General features: G+C 34.8%; 1 protein-coding gene across 2 annotated transcripts in view; it reads left to right on the top strand.

Moving 5' to 3' along the window:
- CEMIP2 (cell migration inducing hyaluronidase 2) overlaps positions 1-18,867 on the top strand; it is a 68,904-nt gene that overhangs the window by 28,538 nt on the left and 21,499 nt on the right. For both annotated transcript variants that reach the window (XM_039840147.1, XM_039840076.1), the window contains exons 7-16: positions 1,321-1,490; positions 2,525-2,734; positions 3,052-3,257; positions 3,395-3,464; positions 6,896-7,024; positions 9,277-9,365; positions 13,237-13,368; positions 14,482-14,517; positions 15,295-15,450; positions 17,680-17,857. In XM_039840147.1, coding sequence (XP_039696081.1) covers positions 1,321-1,490; positions 2,525-2,734; positions 3,052-3,257; positions 3,395-3,464; positions 6,896-7,024; positions 9,277-9,365; positions 13,237-13,368; positions 14,482-14,517; positions 15,295-15,450; positions 17,680-17,857 — 1,376 coding nt within the window. The remainder of the gene's footprint in view (positions 1-1,320; positions 1,491-2,524; positions 2,735-3,051; positions 3,258-3,394; positions 3,465-6,895; positions 7,025-9,276; positions 9,366-13,236; positions 13,369-14,481; positions 14,518-15,294; positions 15,451-17,679; positions 17,858-18,867) is intronic.

Raw genomic sequence — 18,867 nt, 5'->3', positions numbered from 1 at the left:
CCAGCCATTCAACTAGACTAATTTTTTAATAGAAGTTTTTCTTCTTAATTTAAAAAAAAAAATAATTCCATAGTTTTTGAGTGCTTACTTCCTTGGCAAAAAGTAGATCTCACTGATCATTAAAATGGAACCAGAAAGGTATTTTTATAAGACTACATTTCTTATCATACTCTTGAATAATATATTTTTTTGAGGGAGAGCAGAGCACAATGAGATTTTTCCTGTAAACGGTGTTTAGAAAGAATGGGTGACATTTATCAGGCACTTATTCTGAGGCTGGTAATAGTCAAAGCTTCTTCATGCATTGTTTCAGTTATGGAATTAATTGTGCATTTCACTCATTATATTGCCTTCCTTGCTTCCGTACTCAAGATTATACATTTATGGTACAAAACAAGAGCTTACAGTAACTATTTGATAAGTACTCACTCAATGGGTAATTTAGAGCTTAGAAGTTCGAGGGATATTATTTTGCTTCAAAAAATAGGATGATTGGCTTACTTAGTACCTTTTCTCTGTGCTTCAGTGTTGTACTTTTCCTTCTTGATAATACACGGCATAAGCAGAAAACAAAACCCCCCAGAAAACTATGATACATCTGGCCTTAATTTTGTTTGGAAAGTCCCACTCTTGTTAACAAGTCTACATGATAATGAATCTCCTTTTTAATGATCTCAACTTTTTAATTTATTTGTATTTTTTCCTGAGCTTATATAATAAAAACATTAGAGAGAAGCTCATTATTAAAGTGTTTCTAAACTTCTAATAAAGGTGGGAATTCAAAAGGCTGCATAATAATATTAAAATAAGTAGAAAAAGATGGTAATTTCTGTTCTGTTAATGTGAAAATGCTGATTACTTTTGCTTTGAAATAGAAACAAAAACAGACACCCCGTTATCAACATCTACAAAACTATCAGTTTTTCTGGACTTGCCATGCATTTGGTTCTTCATGTGTCCTCAGGGGAGTAGAACAAGAACATATGGACAAGAAACTAGAGAGAGATCATAGATTCTTAAGTAGATTTCAGATTATTGATGCTGTCCAAGAGAGGATTGAGCTACTTTAGGGAAGAGCAAACTCTCTGTGTGTGGATTTGACAGTTGGTAGTGACGGTTAAACGCGTGGGTGGTTTAACGAAATAATCTTTAAAATCCTTGCTTCTTGGGATTCTGTTATTCTGAGGTATTAAAAAATGAAAGCAGACAATAAATTTTGATAACGTCTTAAGGTTACAAAATGAACAGGACTGTCTTGTTGACATAAGTTCCATGTTTTCTTTGTTCTAATATTATTTTTTCCTTGCCCACATCAACCAGAAACCCCTCAGTTTCTGCATATGGGTGAGATCATAGATGGTGTAGACATGAGAGCTGAGGTTGGAATTCTTACCCGGAACGTTGCAATCCGAGGAGAAATGGAAGACTCATGTTATGCTGAAAACCAGTGCCAGTTCTTCGATTATGATACCTTTGGGGGACATGTCATGGTAGGCAGAAGAATTTGATGAGTTCTTTGAAACCCTCGTTGGTAAATGTAGTTTTTTAAAACTTTCAGGTTTTAGAATGAGATTTATAAGGATATTAAAAAGAAATATTTTATTTCTCTACCAAATGACAAAGAGGAGATTTTAGATGATTAAAAGAGAAAGTTTATATCTTTATTTAGTTGACCTGGACCTGTGGTTAAGTCATTTAAGAATTTTCTTATGAAGAATTAAATCAATATGGTGGGAAGAACAAATTATATATATATAGAGAAAAATAATCTTGGTATGAAAATATCAATTGGTTCTTTTTAAAACATGATATTATGAAAGGATAAGCAGTAGCAATATACGTATACAGAATATGTTTCTGTAAAGTGTTGAGTGCTTACTGTGTGGTAAGCTTTGCTCTATGTACTAATTTATTGGACTTCTGGGCTGCATTTTGGCTACATGTGTTTTAAAATTAGTTTTTGTGCATTGAGTGGGCTATGCTTGTTAGCAACATTTCTGTTACACTGATTTCCAAAGTGTTGGTCAGTGTTATTTCTTTGTTTTTAGTAATATGCTTGAAAATCCAGTGTTTAAAATATTGGGAGTGCTCCAATTGTGCATTACAGAGGAATTTTTAAAAAGAACTGAAGTAAACAATGTTATGTGCCAATAAAAATATTGAGAGATGATTTAGAAATAACTATCAAACTATAATGGAAATTATAGAAATAAAAGAACAAGATGAGACTGGAACTGGCCAAAATATTTGAACAAATCAAAACACATATACAGAAATTATTTCTGCAACTTTCCTGGTTACCTTTCCTTTTATTCCTAATAAGATGCTATTTCTATAGCTCTTTAAAGCAATCACTTATGTAAAGCAGCATTTGCTGTTATTAACAGGGAATCCAAGAAAATAGGATGTGAAAGACAATAAATGTTTGAAAATGTATTATCCTTCAGACACTTTCTATTAAAACTATATTTTGCTACTTTCCTATAATGAAATGTATCATAATTTTGGTTACCTTGACTTATAGATAATGAAAAATTTTACTTCAGTCCATCTTTCTTATGTGGAATTGAAACACATGGGTCAGCAGCAGTTGGGACGATATCCTGTTCATTTTCATCTGTGTGGAGATGTGGATTATAAAGGAGGGTATAGACATGCCACATCTGTAGACGGACTGTCTATTCATCACAGCTTCTCTCGGTGTATCACTGTGCATGGGACAGATGGCTTGCTGGTAAGTTGCCTCATATTATGTTGATGGATATTACTGAAGCAGATACCTCTCCTTAATTCTCATGACTTCTTGATTTTATATAAGCTTTGCACCACATATCTTGTGCTACCCTGCTTTTACTGAGAATTCTGCCGTTTTCTGTGGAAAGGAAGCTTACTTTTTTAGCTACCCAAATTATTTTCTTAAGAGATCAATAAAAGCCTCTTCAGATAAGATTAAAACTTCTTTGTACCGAGCATGCTGCACTAAATAGTGCTTGTTACTTAAACCACAATCAATCTTGTTACCAATGACATCCTACACTTGTATTTCTGCAGATAAAGGACACCATTGGATTTGACACACTAGGTCATTGTTTCTTTTTGGAAGATGGTGTTGAACAGAGAAATACTTTGTTCCACAATCTAGGACTCCTCACCAAGCCCGGCACCCTCCTCCCCACTGACAGGAACAACTCCATGTGCACCATCATGCGGGAAAAAGTGTTTGGAAATTACGTCCCCGTGCCTGCCACTGACTGTATGTGAGTAGTTGGCAGAGAGAACTCATGTATGATGATCAAGGCCTTTGACATTTGGGGAAGTGGTTTAGGGGGCAGTTTTTAGTTGGCAGGATTTTTCATGATGAATATTTAAATCACCTTTAAAAAATGCCTTGCAGGGCTGTTTCAACCTTCTGGATTGCTCATCCCAACAATAATCTGATTAATAATGCAGCTGCAGGCTCACAGGTAAATAATATTCAAGTGCTTTTTTTTATTGTTGTTCGTTTGTTTTGTTTTCATGTTTATAAATATTCTCGTATATAGATGTTGCATTATGGATGTAACATAATGTGTAGCAATCTATCTCCAACATCATATTGTTTTCTGGTACTACTTATTTAGTTGAGAGCAGAATGTGGTTGAGATGGTTCTTCTGTTTCTTCTAAATCATTTATGCCAGCCTCTTTTATCATCCTGCAATGACCCTTTGAGGCCTCCAAGGCACCTTACCTCATACGTAGCTCAGAATGTCTTAGATACCCATGTTCGCTTTCTACCTCTGAACCTCTTCTGCATGTGGAGTCTCTGACTCTCTCATGTATTAAATTTGATTATTTTCTCTTGCTACTCTGTCTCATGTCTATTTGGTTATTAGACCAGTCAGAAATGTAAGGATAGGGAAAAGTTTGTTCTTCTCCTAAAATAGCTACTAGTCATAATTAAAAATATTCATAATAATAAAATATTTAACTTTTATAGCATTAGATGAGTTTTATGATGCTCCATTTTTTATCAGTGAAGCAATCATTTAAAATAATCTTTATGTTTTACTGTACTATTTTTAATAAAAAAATAAGTTCGTTTGAAATGTTCAGTAATTTCTATATCATGAATTTTATGAGTCAACTAATTTAAATTTAGCTCAACTTTCCATTTTTAGGTTTTTAACTTGTTTACCTGGTGCCCATCAAATGAATAATAGACAGAAACTCTATGTCAATATAAATGCCACATGGTAAAAATGAGAAAAAGACCTGACCAAAATTAAATAAAGAGTTATGCAACTGTCCCAATAAAATGATCTTGTCAATGTAAAAAAAAAAAAAAAAAAATCACTTATGACAGTGTCTCTGAGTATAGCAAGACATATGCCAAACGGAGGAAAAGAGATGGGCTAATCTTTAGGGTTATGTCATCTCCAGGGTATAATTTCACTGTGTGATGTATAGTCTTTATGGTTTCTCGTATTTAAGTCAGATGTAGCCAAGTAACTGATCATTTCAGTTTTAATGTTGATGAACAAAGAAAATTTTAGCTTTTCTTCATGAGAATGGATTATCCTGCAGATTATGACAGTTATCACTCTGGTCAAGAGGTACATCTTTTTGTTAACTGCAGGGATCATGTACGCTTGAGGATTTCATCTCCTTGGTAAAGCAGCTAAACTCAACTGTGTACCTTAAATTAACTGTGTGCCTTGAATTATTTCACAAACATGAATAACTTAAAAAAGAGTAAATGAACTATTCTTGCATGACAGAAATGTCTCCTGGATAAGCTTGGAGAATTTAAATTTGTAATTGAGTGTGATTTAAAACTGATAATTTATAACATTGAAATGAATCTTTTAGACTTTATACTATTATGATTATATGTGTGCTGAAAACTCCAGTACAGAAATAATGAGCTTTGCAGTAGTACCTAAATATTCATATTTCTACATCATGGATATTTGGTGTTTCTTTCCTTTTTAAAATCTTAATCTAGCATTGTTTTCTAGGATGAAGTGAAAGATTAGTTGAAGGGAGTATTTCTTTGAGAAACAGAATACGGGCATCACTAGGTGATGATGGAATTCACATTTTGTGATTTTCCTTAAAAACATAAAATTCTTATTTGACTGGGCAGAGACCTGGACATTTAATCATTTCCAGTTTCCATTCATTCATTTTTCATCAAATATTTGTCAAGACCATATGGGATTTTGTGTTGAAGTTTCTAACTGGAAGATGAGTTTTGGATAAAGATGACGGAGAGATTGAAAGCAGTCTTATGCCAGGATCATCTTATGATCTATGTTACATTATAAACGAACAGCCAGAGCAGAGATTCCTTTCAGCTGTTTTCAGAAGTCATGGGTGGAAGATCAAAGCAAATTGGAAATAGTCTATAAAAAATGTAAGGTGAGGTTGTCAGAAACCCTTACTGGGGCTCATGTGAGAAAAGAAGAAAGCAGGTCTCTCCCTTTTACATCCTCATGATGTTATTCTTCCTTGTCATTCTGAGTTCTTTTTTTTTTTTTCTTTTCTCTAGAAAAACTATTCCAGTAAAGCTCATGTTTTGGCGAGAGTTTTCCTCCCAAAGTCAATCAAACTCTTTCTGCTTGTACCTTTCCACTGCCTTTTTACAAAGTTCCCTTTAACTGTTTTGACACCACAGTGTTCAGCGGGAAGCAGCTGCTACCCCCTCATTCTCCCTCTACCTCCATCCCCAAACTCCATTGCTCCTCCCTCGGTTTATAGGGCTATGATATGGAGCCTTCTCCATAACCCAAGTCTTTTTCCATGGTCTGTTTTGTGCCCCAAAGAAGCAGGTGTGGCAAACACATTTTTCAGAGTAGTTTGTTTTATTAAGACTCATCTATACACTTATGGAAAAATGTTAAATGTTGCATTCATTTTGATGTGTAGATATATATGCTTTTCACAATTCATCTTTCCTCCATGCTCCCAAAAGACTTTTTATTACAGCTAATATGGCATTTATTACGTATATTTTAGTTCCGTCTGTATTTCTCCTTAAACCATGAATTCTTTGAGATTAGCCTTACCGTACACGTGGCATGCAGTAGGCACTAAATGAATGTTTACCAAGTTTGAATCAATACCATACTTCTAGACTGTTTAAGTTTTAACAACCTGTTTAATCAAAGTCTCATCATGTGAAGTTGCCCTTTACACTGGGCTGGTTTTTAACAAAATTGTAAAATAAAAAATTGTCACGGGATTAAGAGCATTTAATTTTGATTTTTATGTATCATTTTGAGTGTCAAAACATTTTAAACTATTCTGCTGCTTCTGTTAAGGTCAGTAATACTGAAATTGAATAGACAGGATCCAGCCTGAAACAGCATCCCGATTCATGCATGGGGTGGTTTTTTTTACTTGGCAAAAATTTGCCTCAGGACAGGAAGGGCATTGGACTTGTTTGAAAGAAGTCAGTGAGCTCTGCATGTTAGCGGATAGTTGTTTAATAGGTATGACTCATCTATTGATCAGGTTTTGAGGTAAACAGAAAAAAAAACCCCTATATTGCTAAAAGGCTGTGCTGTCCTGGTCACATGGAAGGAAGGCAGGCTTGTTTGGCTATAATTCTGCATAACTTTTTAAAGTAGATAATGGGAAAGTTATTTTGAAAACATATTTTGTTGTCAGCCTGTTATTTCTATCTTTTGTCTAATCCTGCAAGCAAAATTAAATTTGCTTTTTTAAAAACATCATGATGTAATTGCTTTCAGGATGCGAGATGAGTGCGTAACTTTTTTACGGTCAATTCCTAATCTGAAACAATGTATTAAAAAGGTTAAACTTTCTTGTGAAGTGCTTAGTTTATGAGGGTGTTTCGTAGACTGGCTTTAGTAAAGGAGGCTTTTAATGACCTTGCCCTTTTAATTATAGGATGCTGGAATATGGTATTTATTCCACAAGGAACCTACTGGGGAATCCAGTGGATTGCAGCTTTTAACGAAACCAGAACTTACTCCATTGGGTATATTTTATAACAACAGGGTCCATTCAAGTTTTAAGGTAGGTTCGTAAGTTTTAATAATTAGTACATGTGATTTACAGAATAAAGGATGGACTATTGTGATTACAACTGAGAAATGTCAGTTTTAGGTAAACCTTGTCATCAGAGAAAGTAATTTGTGATTAAAAAGCAGGCTGCTAACCCTTCCATGTTCAGGATGTATACAGAGCTTTCTTTTTATATACACACAGGTGTATACACTAACACACACATGGGCATGCAATCTGAGTAATTATCACAATGGACTTGATTCATGCATCCTCATCCTCTCCTTCCCTCTCATCTTTTTTCTAACCTTTAATATTACACGTTTCTAAGGATGTACATATTAGGTCATATACTTCTGATATTTCTTAGTACTGATAAAGTGTCCTATGGGCATTTAGTACTAATTATGTAAATAGTGAAATATTGTTTACGAATGTTTGACCTAATTTAAAATGATATAGGTCAAAGAAACTAAAGGCCATTTAAGAGATCCAGTTTCCATGGTGTTTGGCCCTCACCCCCTTGGTGACAAATACATCTAGTTCATTTTGTGCTCACAAGGCACTTTGATATTTTCATTATATGATACAGTGCACAGATTCTTTACCTTGATGTGATTCACATCAAAGTTCAATTAAACTTTCCATTTGTGATACTCACAGGATCCTTTAAAAATCTAAGTTGTTATAATTGAAGAGCTTAGACTCACTTGACGAAGACTTGACAGAGGAAAAAACTTTACACAGAATTATGGTTTTTGTGAGTTGATTGGTTAAGGATAATAATTATTGAAAGTAGCATTTCAAAATGGAATTCTGCAAAATGTTCTAATTTTACGTGGTATAAAAACACCTCATTCTGATTAAGTTTTAATGTCATATACCACACGTCATTATTTACTCTATTAATTATAAGCATATTAGATATAAATCATAAGTGGACGATTAGGTTTTAATGTGTTAAATTTGGGACTGACTATCTAGAGTGATACTTTATAGCCAAAGGAAATTGAACCTTTGGTGTGCTCAGAGAGGAACCTGTCATCTTTAGATCAGTCATAAATAAACACTGGCCTCTGTGGCTTTTGTTGCTCCTGCCTCCCAAATCTAGTCCAGGTCAATCGCATCTGACTGCCTGTGAATACCGTCTGGAGGTCTTAGGGGCACAATTAAAATGCATTCAAAACTGAAATCCTTATTTTTATCACCAGACGCATTCCCATATCTGTTTCAATGAATGAAACCACTAACCACCTAATTGCCCAAACTTAGAAATATGTGAACCTTTATTGCTCCCTCTCCCTCGCCCTTAGAAATTTATTGATTACTAAATGGTGTCGGTACTACTCTATCCATTTTTCCGTTATTGCTGCCACAAGTCTGGGTCGTCTTCATTTCTCTGCGTTACTGCAGTTGTCTCCTACCTCATCCCTTACCTCTTTTTTTTGTCCCTTTCCAAACCATTATCCATTTCACAGCTAGAGTATTCTTTCTTCAAATGTAGTTGATTACGTTACCTTTATTAAAAGTCTGTTGTTTTTACTCTTTAGCATATCAGCTTAGTATCACCTGGTCTTCGTTTCTATTTCTCCTCCTTGCTTACCTTTCCTCTCTCCAAACATTTCTTGTCAGTCCATTAAAATTTTTTTTTTGTTCTCAGATGTTCCATGCCCTCTCTCATCTCTGGTCTTAAAAATGATTCCATTGATTATTTTACTCTGGGGTCTGCAGCTGCTTCCCACCTACTCCCTGCCCTTCATCTTCAACCTATTCTTTTGTGTGGTTAATTCCTCCCCATCCTTCAAGCTTTTGGACGTCGCTTTTCTTTAGGAGATAGTCCCTGAATCCTCTCACTCCCACCTTTGCCAAAAGTCTCATCTTGGTTTTTGCTACATGCTGCCAAAGCATCATATACTTCCTTTATCATACGCTATCACACTGTGTTGTAATTGTTTATTTAATTGCATGTCTTCTAGTTTATGTATAAGTAACAGCAAAGACCGTAGTTTTCTTGTTAATGTATAGTGCTTGGTGCCTACCACGAGGTAGGCACTACATAAATATTTGCAAATGACCTAATGAGTAAAATTTTAAAAATATCCAGGAAAGTAGCTGTTTTCATGATACCTTTACTTTGCTGTATATTTCTTCCCCCTCTTTTTTTTGGTAGACATGGTAAGCTAAAACTTATTTACATGAATTATTACATACATAGATGTAACTTGGGATTCATATTTATTTCAGTTTATTATTATATTTTCCAGGCTGGCTTGTTTATTGACAAAGGCGTCAAAACAACCAACGCGAGTGGTGCTGACCCACGAGAATACCTCTGTTTGGATAACAGTGCAAGGTAGAGCTGGTTCTTTTAAATCACACTCGAACCATATCTTACCAAAGCAAAACTTTCTGAGTTAAGCCATTGTGCTCTTTTCTCCAGTAACATAATTAAAACGAAGTTTTTAAAGTTTGTAGGAGGGTTTTGGAAAAACATTTATTCTGCTGTTCTAGACCTCTAGCCGGCCTTTTTAATCTTATCAAGATACCAAAGAAGTTAATGCTTTCCTTTTTTCATAGTTGTAAACTGTTAGAGTTGCAGGAGAAAGAAAAAGAGAGATACGTTGAAAAAGTGCCCAAATTTGGCCTAAAGTAGAATATGATTCATTGAAAAACAAGTTAAAGCTAAAATGTTTTGGTGTAATCCTTGAAAACCAAGGCATATAGAATTTATTGTTAGTGGTCAAAATGGAACATTGCACTAATTCTATTTCAAAGGGCAAGATCTCAAACTTGATGATTAAGCCAGTTCTGGTTTAGTCATTTGTAGTCTCAGATTTATATCATAGTTAGGCTTTATGTTACTCTCCTTTATAACCACAGAATGTGGTAGGGATATGGATCAGCATTTCAACTGAGTGCTTTTACATGCTATGTATGAGCCAAAATAAATAAAATATCTTTAGTGGAAATAAAAAATTTCTGGAAAAGATGGTAACTTAAAGTTATATTTAGTACAAATTGTGTACATGTTATTTTTTCATTCTTCAAGTTGATCGGCCAACTTATGGAGTTGCAAAGGGGCTAGATTTAATAGGGTCTGTTGATAGACATTTAAGAAAAGGGTGTCAGACTTGATTATTCACAAGGGAATAAAGTAGGAGCCACACTGTAGGTCAGAGAGTCAATTTAGGTGTGAGACAGGATCCTTTAAACACAGTAATAAGACATGAGGTCAGGAAAAACTGAGAAGTATAATTAGTAAAATTACTCATTGGGATTCCTTAAAGGTCAAATCAAGCCTGAAATATTTCAAAGCAGTGATCAGACAGCATTTGAGAAGCTACGAAACTATGGGCATTATTAAATGAAACACAAGGTACTGGACATCTAATAGCTGAGCAAGACATGAAATGAAAAACTAGGGGAGATAAGATGAAAAATGAGCATAGAGATGATGACATGAACCAAGAAGAGACTGTTTTTTGACAAAGCAAAGAAATCTTTGCTAGATGGTTGCTGCTACTTTTTTTTTAAAGAGTTCATTACTAGTTCTACTAGCTGGTAGAACTAGTAATGTATACTTTGAAGTTAGTATTAACAGAAAAATCTTTAAACAACAAAATTAACTCTCTTCCCTGCTTTAAACTATGTGTATGTGTATGAATGGATGGGTGAAAATATATTTCAGAATCCGTTGATATTTTAGAGTTGACAATAAAACTATCCATAATGGCCTAACCAGTTTTTTGCTAGGTATATGTATATGATATTATGATAATGGTAATTTTTCCTCTGCTCTCTGTTATTTCTCTTACCAATTTATAAATGCATACATATTTGTAAGGAATTAGACTCCATTTGGAAGTCGTTATTGAAAAGAAGAACTGATTATAGAAGAGAGGAACATTTGGTGTCTGGTGTATACATTTAATTTTGTTTAAACTAATGTATAGAATATGCCCACATGCATTCATGCAGTCCAGACATGATTCAGATGATAAAACTGTCACACAAGTGAGTAATAAGCCAGCCAATAAATTAAACGTCAGGCCCATGAGATCCAGAAGATACTCAGTTTGTTCATCACAGTGGAAGTTGACTCAACAGTTAATCAAATGAGCCCTTCCTTGTGTCTTCGAGATGTGAAATTACAGGAATCCAAAGATGAGAAATTTTAACTCAAGAAATTCCTCGGTTTGAGATCGGAAAATTTCATCTAAAAGTGAAAAGCAAGAGAATAAGCTAGCACATTTAAAGCTGAGGACAATTAAGAGAGGGTTGGGAAGGATGCTGAAAGTTCATAAATGAGGATGATGAGAAATTGGGAAAATTATCTATTTTTTGCACGCCAAGTGGGGGAAGAGGATGAAAATAAAGGGTATCTAAGCAAGTGGTCAACAATTGATTTATATGGATAGGAATTTCAGCAAAAATGAGATGGCCACAGCAGAGAATCAGATGTTGCTTTATTGAGGTTTTTTTTTTTTTTTTTTTTGGCTTTCTTTTAGAACATTGTGTAGTTTCCTTTTCAGAACTCGTCCATCTGCTTAATATTATATAATGACTGCAAAGCTGTTTGGCAGTAACAACGATGCCAAAAGAGTGGGTGACGGCTCAGTCAGACTTTTTACTCCTTAGATTAGAGCTGTTTAGTGTAAAGGTCACATACACAATCCAAGGAGGGATAAAACGTTTTCCAGACTGGTCTCTTTCGCAGTCCATACGCTACAATCCTTTTACCAAGTAGCAGCTAGTGACCAGTTTGAAAAACAAATGAAATCTGGTCATCAGTTCCTGATTCCATGTTTCCGATGACTTTCCATCACGCCTGTCTGTCTACTTTATTGAGGTGTGGTTAACACGTAAAAAGTTGTGCATATTCAATGTATGTAACTCGCTGAGTCTGAGTTTGGGCATAAGTACATTCCCATGAAACCATTGCCACCATCAAGGCTCTAGACATATTCATCACCTCCCAAGTTTCCTCCCACTTCTTTATTGTTATTATTTTTAAAATTTAAATTATTATTTTTTTGGTAAGAACGCTTACCCTAAAATCTACTATCTTCTCAGATTTTGAGTAGATGGTACAGCATTGTTAGCAATAGGCACTATGCTGTATAGTAGATCTTTAGAATTTCTTGCATAACTAAAACTTTGTGCCCTTTGACCGACACCTCCCCATTTCCTCCTTCCCCAGTCCTGGCAACTGCCATTCTACTCTCTGCTTTCCTGTTGCATGTAGAATAAAGAACCACATCCGGGCCTCTCTAAGTTCTTGCTTCTTACTCTCCAGCCTTATTGCTTGCTCCGTGGATATGCCACACCCACTCATGCCTAACAACCTTTGCACTTGCTGTTCTTTGTGCATAGCTGCTTCTCCCATCAGACACATTTAGTGAGCACCTACTGTGTACCAATAACTGTGGTAGTAGTAGAATTTGTACAAATGATATTTCTTGATTATGTGACTGAAAAGTTTAACCTGCTGAATTGGTTTCTGAAAGCAGTCTAGTTTTTTCCTCCCCCAACCATTCCTTTGTAAGATTAAGATAGAAATAATCTTATTTTTAAATAGGTGGCCTTATGGAATTATTTGAGTTGTTATTGTGAATAGTTTTTGATGCCAATTTTTTTGACTTTTTCATTAAGATCCTTATAAATGCTTTAGAAGGAAGAGAGAGAAAAGATAAAATTTGATTTTTATAAGTCAGTTAAATACAATCTATTTTAAATTTAGGCTTTTTTTAAAGGTATAAAACCCAGTTTTATCTCTCTATCTCTGACATTTCACCAGCCACAACTCAAATAATACTTCAGTTTAAATACATATGTGTCAAAATATATAATTAATTTATTCAGTAAGTTTATATTAGTATCATGGAGCTTTAGAATTTGTGAAAACATGCCAGATTTTCTGGTCTAAGGATTTTTGTTTTTATTTTTTAAAATGGTTTTAGTGTTCATTCTATACGTTGATTTTAAAAAATAACTAAGAAGATATGAAAGCAGTACTCTGTAAACTTCTATAAATAAATATAATAATTTTTTCTGATATTTGAAATAACAAATATTAGGTTGTGTTGTAAGATTTTTTTTCTTTGTTTTTGGTCAAATTTAAATCCTGCTTTTTGATATTTAAGCTTATAATCATAAATAGCTGATTTCCATTGCTTTTTCATAACTATTTTTAAAAGTCTTTTTTTCCCCCTCCCAACTTAAAGGTTTCGGCCTCATCAGGATGGTGACCCTGAAAAGCCACGTGTTGCTGCTTTGATTGACAGGCTCATTGCTTTTAAAAATAATGACCATGGAGCTTGGGTCAGAGGGGGAGACATTGTTGTCCAGAATTCAGCGTGGGTATTCTCTACAAAGTTATTATCTGATGACACTGATGTATTTATTTTTTTAGGCTATTTTGAAAAACCTGGTAGACTGAAAGTACAGTGGTGGTTTCTGGAGTGATATTATTGTTACTAATAGAGAGGACAAGCTCTGAGGAAGTAGGCTAGCATTAACAGACTGCAAATGTTTGGAATTGTCTCATTTGGCTGCTTTTATTGGAACTGAACTTGTCTGGTGACATGAGAGTTTTTTGATGAGATTGAACAGAAACTGAGAATTTAACTTTATATAACAAACCTGGTCTATGTCAGAGAACTAAATAAAGATTTTGAAACTACCTGGATTTTTTTTCCTTCCTCTTGGAAACTCAAAGTTTTTTTTGATGCTCTTTTACTGCCATTCAAAACAAAAGTTGTGAAGTCCACCTTAATAAATTTGTTGACTTATGTCTTAACATGACTTGAGGCGCAGTGAGCATCTCACTTTTTTTTTTTTTTTTCCTATTTATACAGTTTTAGGAGAAGTCTGATATATATGGAGCTAAGATTTGGTGTTTGAGAGTCTAGAAAACCATTTTTTTTTTCCTGGCTGGCACTGACATTAGCTTCCTGGCATTTTACCATCTTCTCTGTCTTTTACCATGTGAAAAAAATTGACATATTAAATCTGTAGAGATAGCTTGGGTACTAATGTTGAAAAATTTTGAAGAGACTACCATAATCTAATTGTTTTTAAAAATAATTATAAAAATAATTATAACAAATATACTGCTTACTGTGTACCAAGCATTGTTCTAAAATGATTGAAGTTAATTAGTATGTTTAATGCTTTTAAGTATCCTATGAGGAAGATTATATTATTATATCAACTTATAGGTGAGAAAACTAAGGGAGAGACAGGTTGAGTAATTTGCCCATACAGTTAGTAATTGGCAAAGCTGAGGTTTGAGCCAGGTGCCTTCACTGGGGAGTCTGTGCCTTTAGTTATTGAGAAGCGAAATTTCTCATGTGTTCTTGGAGAATAAACATTGCAACCTCCTGGATTTCATGGCAAATATTGAGAGAATTATATCTTACGTGATTTGGTAAATTAAAATGTTCCCTCGTTCTCTTTTTTTCTTACAGATTTGCCGATAATGGAATAGGACTGACCTTTGCCAGGTTTGTAATTACTTTAAAAATACTTCTGATTATTTAAAGTCGTAGGTAAAATAACTCGTGATTATTGATTACTTTATTTTTGGAAATAACACAGGAATATCATATTATTTAACATAAAAAAAAAAGCACATGCTGCCTGATACCACTAGAGGGCCAAAAATACATTTTTATTGATTAATTGAATTCATACCAAAGTAATAGGTTAATATAGCTGGAATTCCACAGAAGGGTAGGCCCAGTCTGTGTTTTTGCTTAGAAGAAAACACATGAGCATTAGATTAAAGAGCTTAAAAAGTATGGAATAAAGAGGGAAGGGAGTAAGAGTTGGAAGCAGATTAAATATATTTCTTAGAAGCTGGTTGAATTTCTCAATGGTCTTTAAGAACTGAACTTTTTGATATTTTCTCTATGTAACAGTTATTGCCATCTTAAACATGCTTGTCATCTAACTGTTGTATTCAGAGCAAGTTTATTCTCCCCTTTTGCAATATTGTTGCTTGAGCCTAAAATAATCAATTGTTGCTACTTAATTAAATTTCATTTGTTTAAATCTAATTTGCAAACCACTAATTTACAATATACTTAATTTGTATTAATTTATGAGAGGTATGTTCACAGTTTGGAAGTACTTTTTGATAATTCATTAATGTGTATTAGTAAGAGCTACTGGCTGCTTTGAAAATTTTTAGCTATTTTTAAGTTATAGCTTGTTTTCATTCAAGGGTCAATTTAAATTTCCTGGAGATGTGTGGTTAATGATTATTCTCATCCTAACAGTGATGGGAGCTTCCCAAGTGATGAAGGTTCCAGCCAGGAGGTATCTGAATCTCTCTTTGTCGGAGAGAGCAGGAATTATGGCTTTCAGGGTGGTCAGAACAAGTACATAGGCATTGGAGGAATAGACCAGAAGCCTCGGACGTTACCCAGGAACAGGTAAGCATCGCTTTCACAGTGGAATGTTAAATTTAAACAATAAAGGAAAAACCTAAACCATTCTGGAAGTTTCTGTAATCATCCTGGATGGATTGGTTTCTCCTGTGACACTTTCCCAACAATACCATCATTAAAACTATTATTATTATTATTATTATTATCACTGTTACTATTTGTGTATTATCCTCTGGAATTCTGGAGCATCAACTACTAAACAGACACTATGGATTTCATTACCAATTTTCTAATGAAGGAACCTGTTTTGTTTCTTATTCCTTATATAAGGTCTTGTATAAGCTGGTGGTTTTATTTACTTTTTCTTGAGCCACAGAGAGTTGCCAAACCATAAACTATGACATTAGGTCAGTTTTCCCTCAATTTGTGATGTTGGTTTTCAGAAATAGCCACTGGAAAAAGGAAATTACCTATTGAAAAGAGTCCTAGAAAATAAGAGTTGATAGATGCCAAAACTGACTCAAAACCTAACCACGGCTGTATAATTAAGAGTGTTTCAGATGTTGAAGGGGATATGGGGGTAGACTTTTGGCATGCTTTCTGTCAAAATAATCAGAGTCATTAAAATAGCATTTAGCACTAGAAAGATTCTTCAGAGCTTTTAGGGAACTGTCAACTAATTAATCCATACTTCAGTTCTGAGACACAATTTGGAGTTGTCCTCATTTTACTTGTGGGAAAACTAGGTAGAGCAAAACCAGTGTTCTAAATTAGGCCATGCCTCAAAGCTAATGTATGATTTCAAGTATCAGTTCTCTTAGAGTTCTACATTCTGTCTGCACATTGGGCTAGGATGGGTCAGGGGGATGGGGCAAACAGACTCTTAGCTTTCGGAGGCAGAGGGTGAGGGTTGGCAGATAGGCTTTACTAGCTTCCGGCAAAGGGTGACCTAGGCTTGGCTTCACTACCCCTGTGCTTGTCATTGGTAAATATTGAATGCCGTTCTATGTTATGCTCTGTGCAAACTCTTGTTAGACCATGGAAGTCTCTGGGAAAGGAACTTTATGGAATTTTAATAGCTAACATTTATTAAATGCTTATGACATATCAGGCCCTGTTCTAAATAATTCACTTAATCCTTGCAAAGCCCAATGAGGTAGGCACCGTCATCATCTTGCTGCATAAGGTAACTGAGGTGGGATGCAAACCTTGTTAGTTTGGATTCAATGCTGTGCTCTTCATAATTAGGCTATATCTACCTCTTCTAATGTACAGATTAAAGAAAAACAGCTGTATTGGTTGAGGTATAGGCTGCAGTATGATGGCAGTCAATTCAATTTTATTCTTTTTATTTTACATTGGCCTCCAGCATTATTTTGAAATGCCTATTGCTACTTTGCTAAGGAGGATTTTCCAAAACAAAGATTCCAGTTTTTATTTTACCTTATCTGTACAACCTTTTCTATGTGAGAGAAACATTTTGAGATATATCCTTAGAAATACGTAAAGATGCATAGATTTTTAACCAGGCTATTCGATTTCTTGCTAGCGTATATGCTTTTATTGTAAAACACTGCCAAGTTGTAAACTTAGTTTCTATAGAAATCCTCTGCAATGCCGTCAAGTAATTTAAAAGGAGAGAAACCTAAGGGATCCAGAGTATTATGGGTTTTGAACATTAATTATGATTAATACTATATGATTAAGGAGTTTATGTTTGAACAGAAAGGAGGAAAGTGAATAAAACTAATTTCTCAATTTAGCTTCCCCTTTGACATAGTTAGCCTTGAGGAATTATACTTTTATACTTTTAAGTATATCATTTCACCTTGCTACTGTCAAGGCTTGAAAGAAAGTTCTCTCTGTTTAAGCATAGATTTGTCTTTTGTTCTCATGCTTCGGATTTTGGAACCAAAACTAAAGTATATGAGTTACCAAATAAAAGGTCTTAACCAAGTTGATTCAAGGAAGCAAAAGTCACCTCTTCAGAGAGACCTGCATTCTATCCAGAAAAAGCATCTCTCTCCTACCCAATGTATTGTATTGCTATGTCTTGTCTCCATGGCACTTATCTGTAATTACCCTTTGTTTTTCTTTTTGCCTTTCTCACTACAGTGTATGCTTTATTTGATCAGGGATCTTGTTGTGGTTACCACTGTATTCTAGAATTGTGCTTAGTGCATACAGGATATTAAAGAGTATTTATAAAGCAAGTACATAAGCTATTAAAGGGAAGAGCCCATGTGCATTAAAAAAAATCTTGTATTTCAACAGGACATTCCCAATTAGAGGCTTTCAAATTTATGATGGGCCCATTCATCTCACCAGGTGCACTTTCAAAAAATATGTGCCAACTCCAGATAGGTATACCAGTGCTATTGGCTTCCTCATGAAGAATTCCTGGCAGATAACCCCCAGGAATAACATCTCCCTTGTGAAATTTGGTCCACATGTAAGTATGTTCTTGTGGTTCGCACATAGTGACTGCGGTGGGAGGAGAAGGGACAGTACATTTCAAAGATAAAAAGACAGGATTTGTGACTAAGTCTTTATGACTGGGAGTATATATGATTTTTGTATATATGCAAAAGCAACTTCTAGTTTCTTACACTCTGTCCCATCACTTTAACTTTCTTGAGTCACTTTGACTTGAGTCCTTTTAACTTACAAGTGATATTTTGAAAGGGAAAATTACTTAAAGTGCTGACATAGGGATGGGGATTATAGAGTTTCATAGGAACAAGAGGACATGATTTTGGGAAATTTGTTGTAATAATTCATGAAGAGGTTTGGGTTCTGCCTGGTATTTTACTTCTCTGGGGTCTATTCTGCTGGAGAACTAGAGGATAAAAGGTTGGAAAAGAAGAAGAATACTGGGGTAGTATGAAACAAATGGGGTTATTTTTGATAGAAACTAGTGGAAGGTTCTTGTGAAGGTTACAAAAAGGATTTAGAAATAATTGTTTACAATGTAGTAGCCCACAGAAATAGTTTTCCTTAATAGTTTTATCAGTACCTCCTTTACCTCTAATATACAGGACAATCTGATTACATACTCCTCCCATTTTACCATTTCCAAGGTGACAGTGACATAGAGAGATTGAGTCTCAGACCATCTCTATCCCTCCTCCCATAGGCAGCAACAGCTGGAAGTGGCTCATAGTTCTCTCATTCACATCCACAGGCAAACTCTGTGTTTGCCCAATTTAAAATAGAACTTGTGATATTTTACTAGAGTTTATATCTGGTTTTCTAGAATAGCCGAGGTTTGGAACAGAGGCACAGGTACAGATTGGGATGTTGATTTAGTTGGCTGGTTCTCTTTCATGACTCCAAGGGAAGAGGCAAGGCTACATTACAAGATAGCTTCTAACATAAATAGAGTGAGTTTGGATCAGTTCTCTAGTAGGGAGGTTTGCTTATTGCCCATGTGGACCTCTCCATATTTACAGTTTACTGACC

This window comes from Pteropus medius, unplaced genomic scaffold (assembly GCF_902729225.1).
Source record: "Pteropus medius unplaced genomic scaffold, Ma_sr-lr_union100, whole genome shotgun sequence".
Classification (NCBI taxonomy): domain Eukaryota; kingdom Metazoa; phylum Chordata; class Mammalia; order Chiroptera; family Pteropodidae; genus Pteropus; species Pteropus medius.
This window is presented reverse-complemented; position numbering and strand designations above follow the sequence as displayed.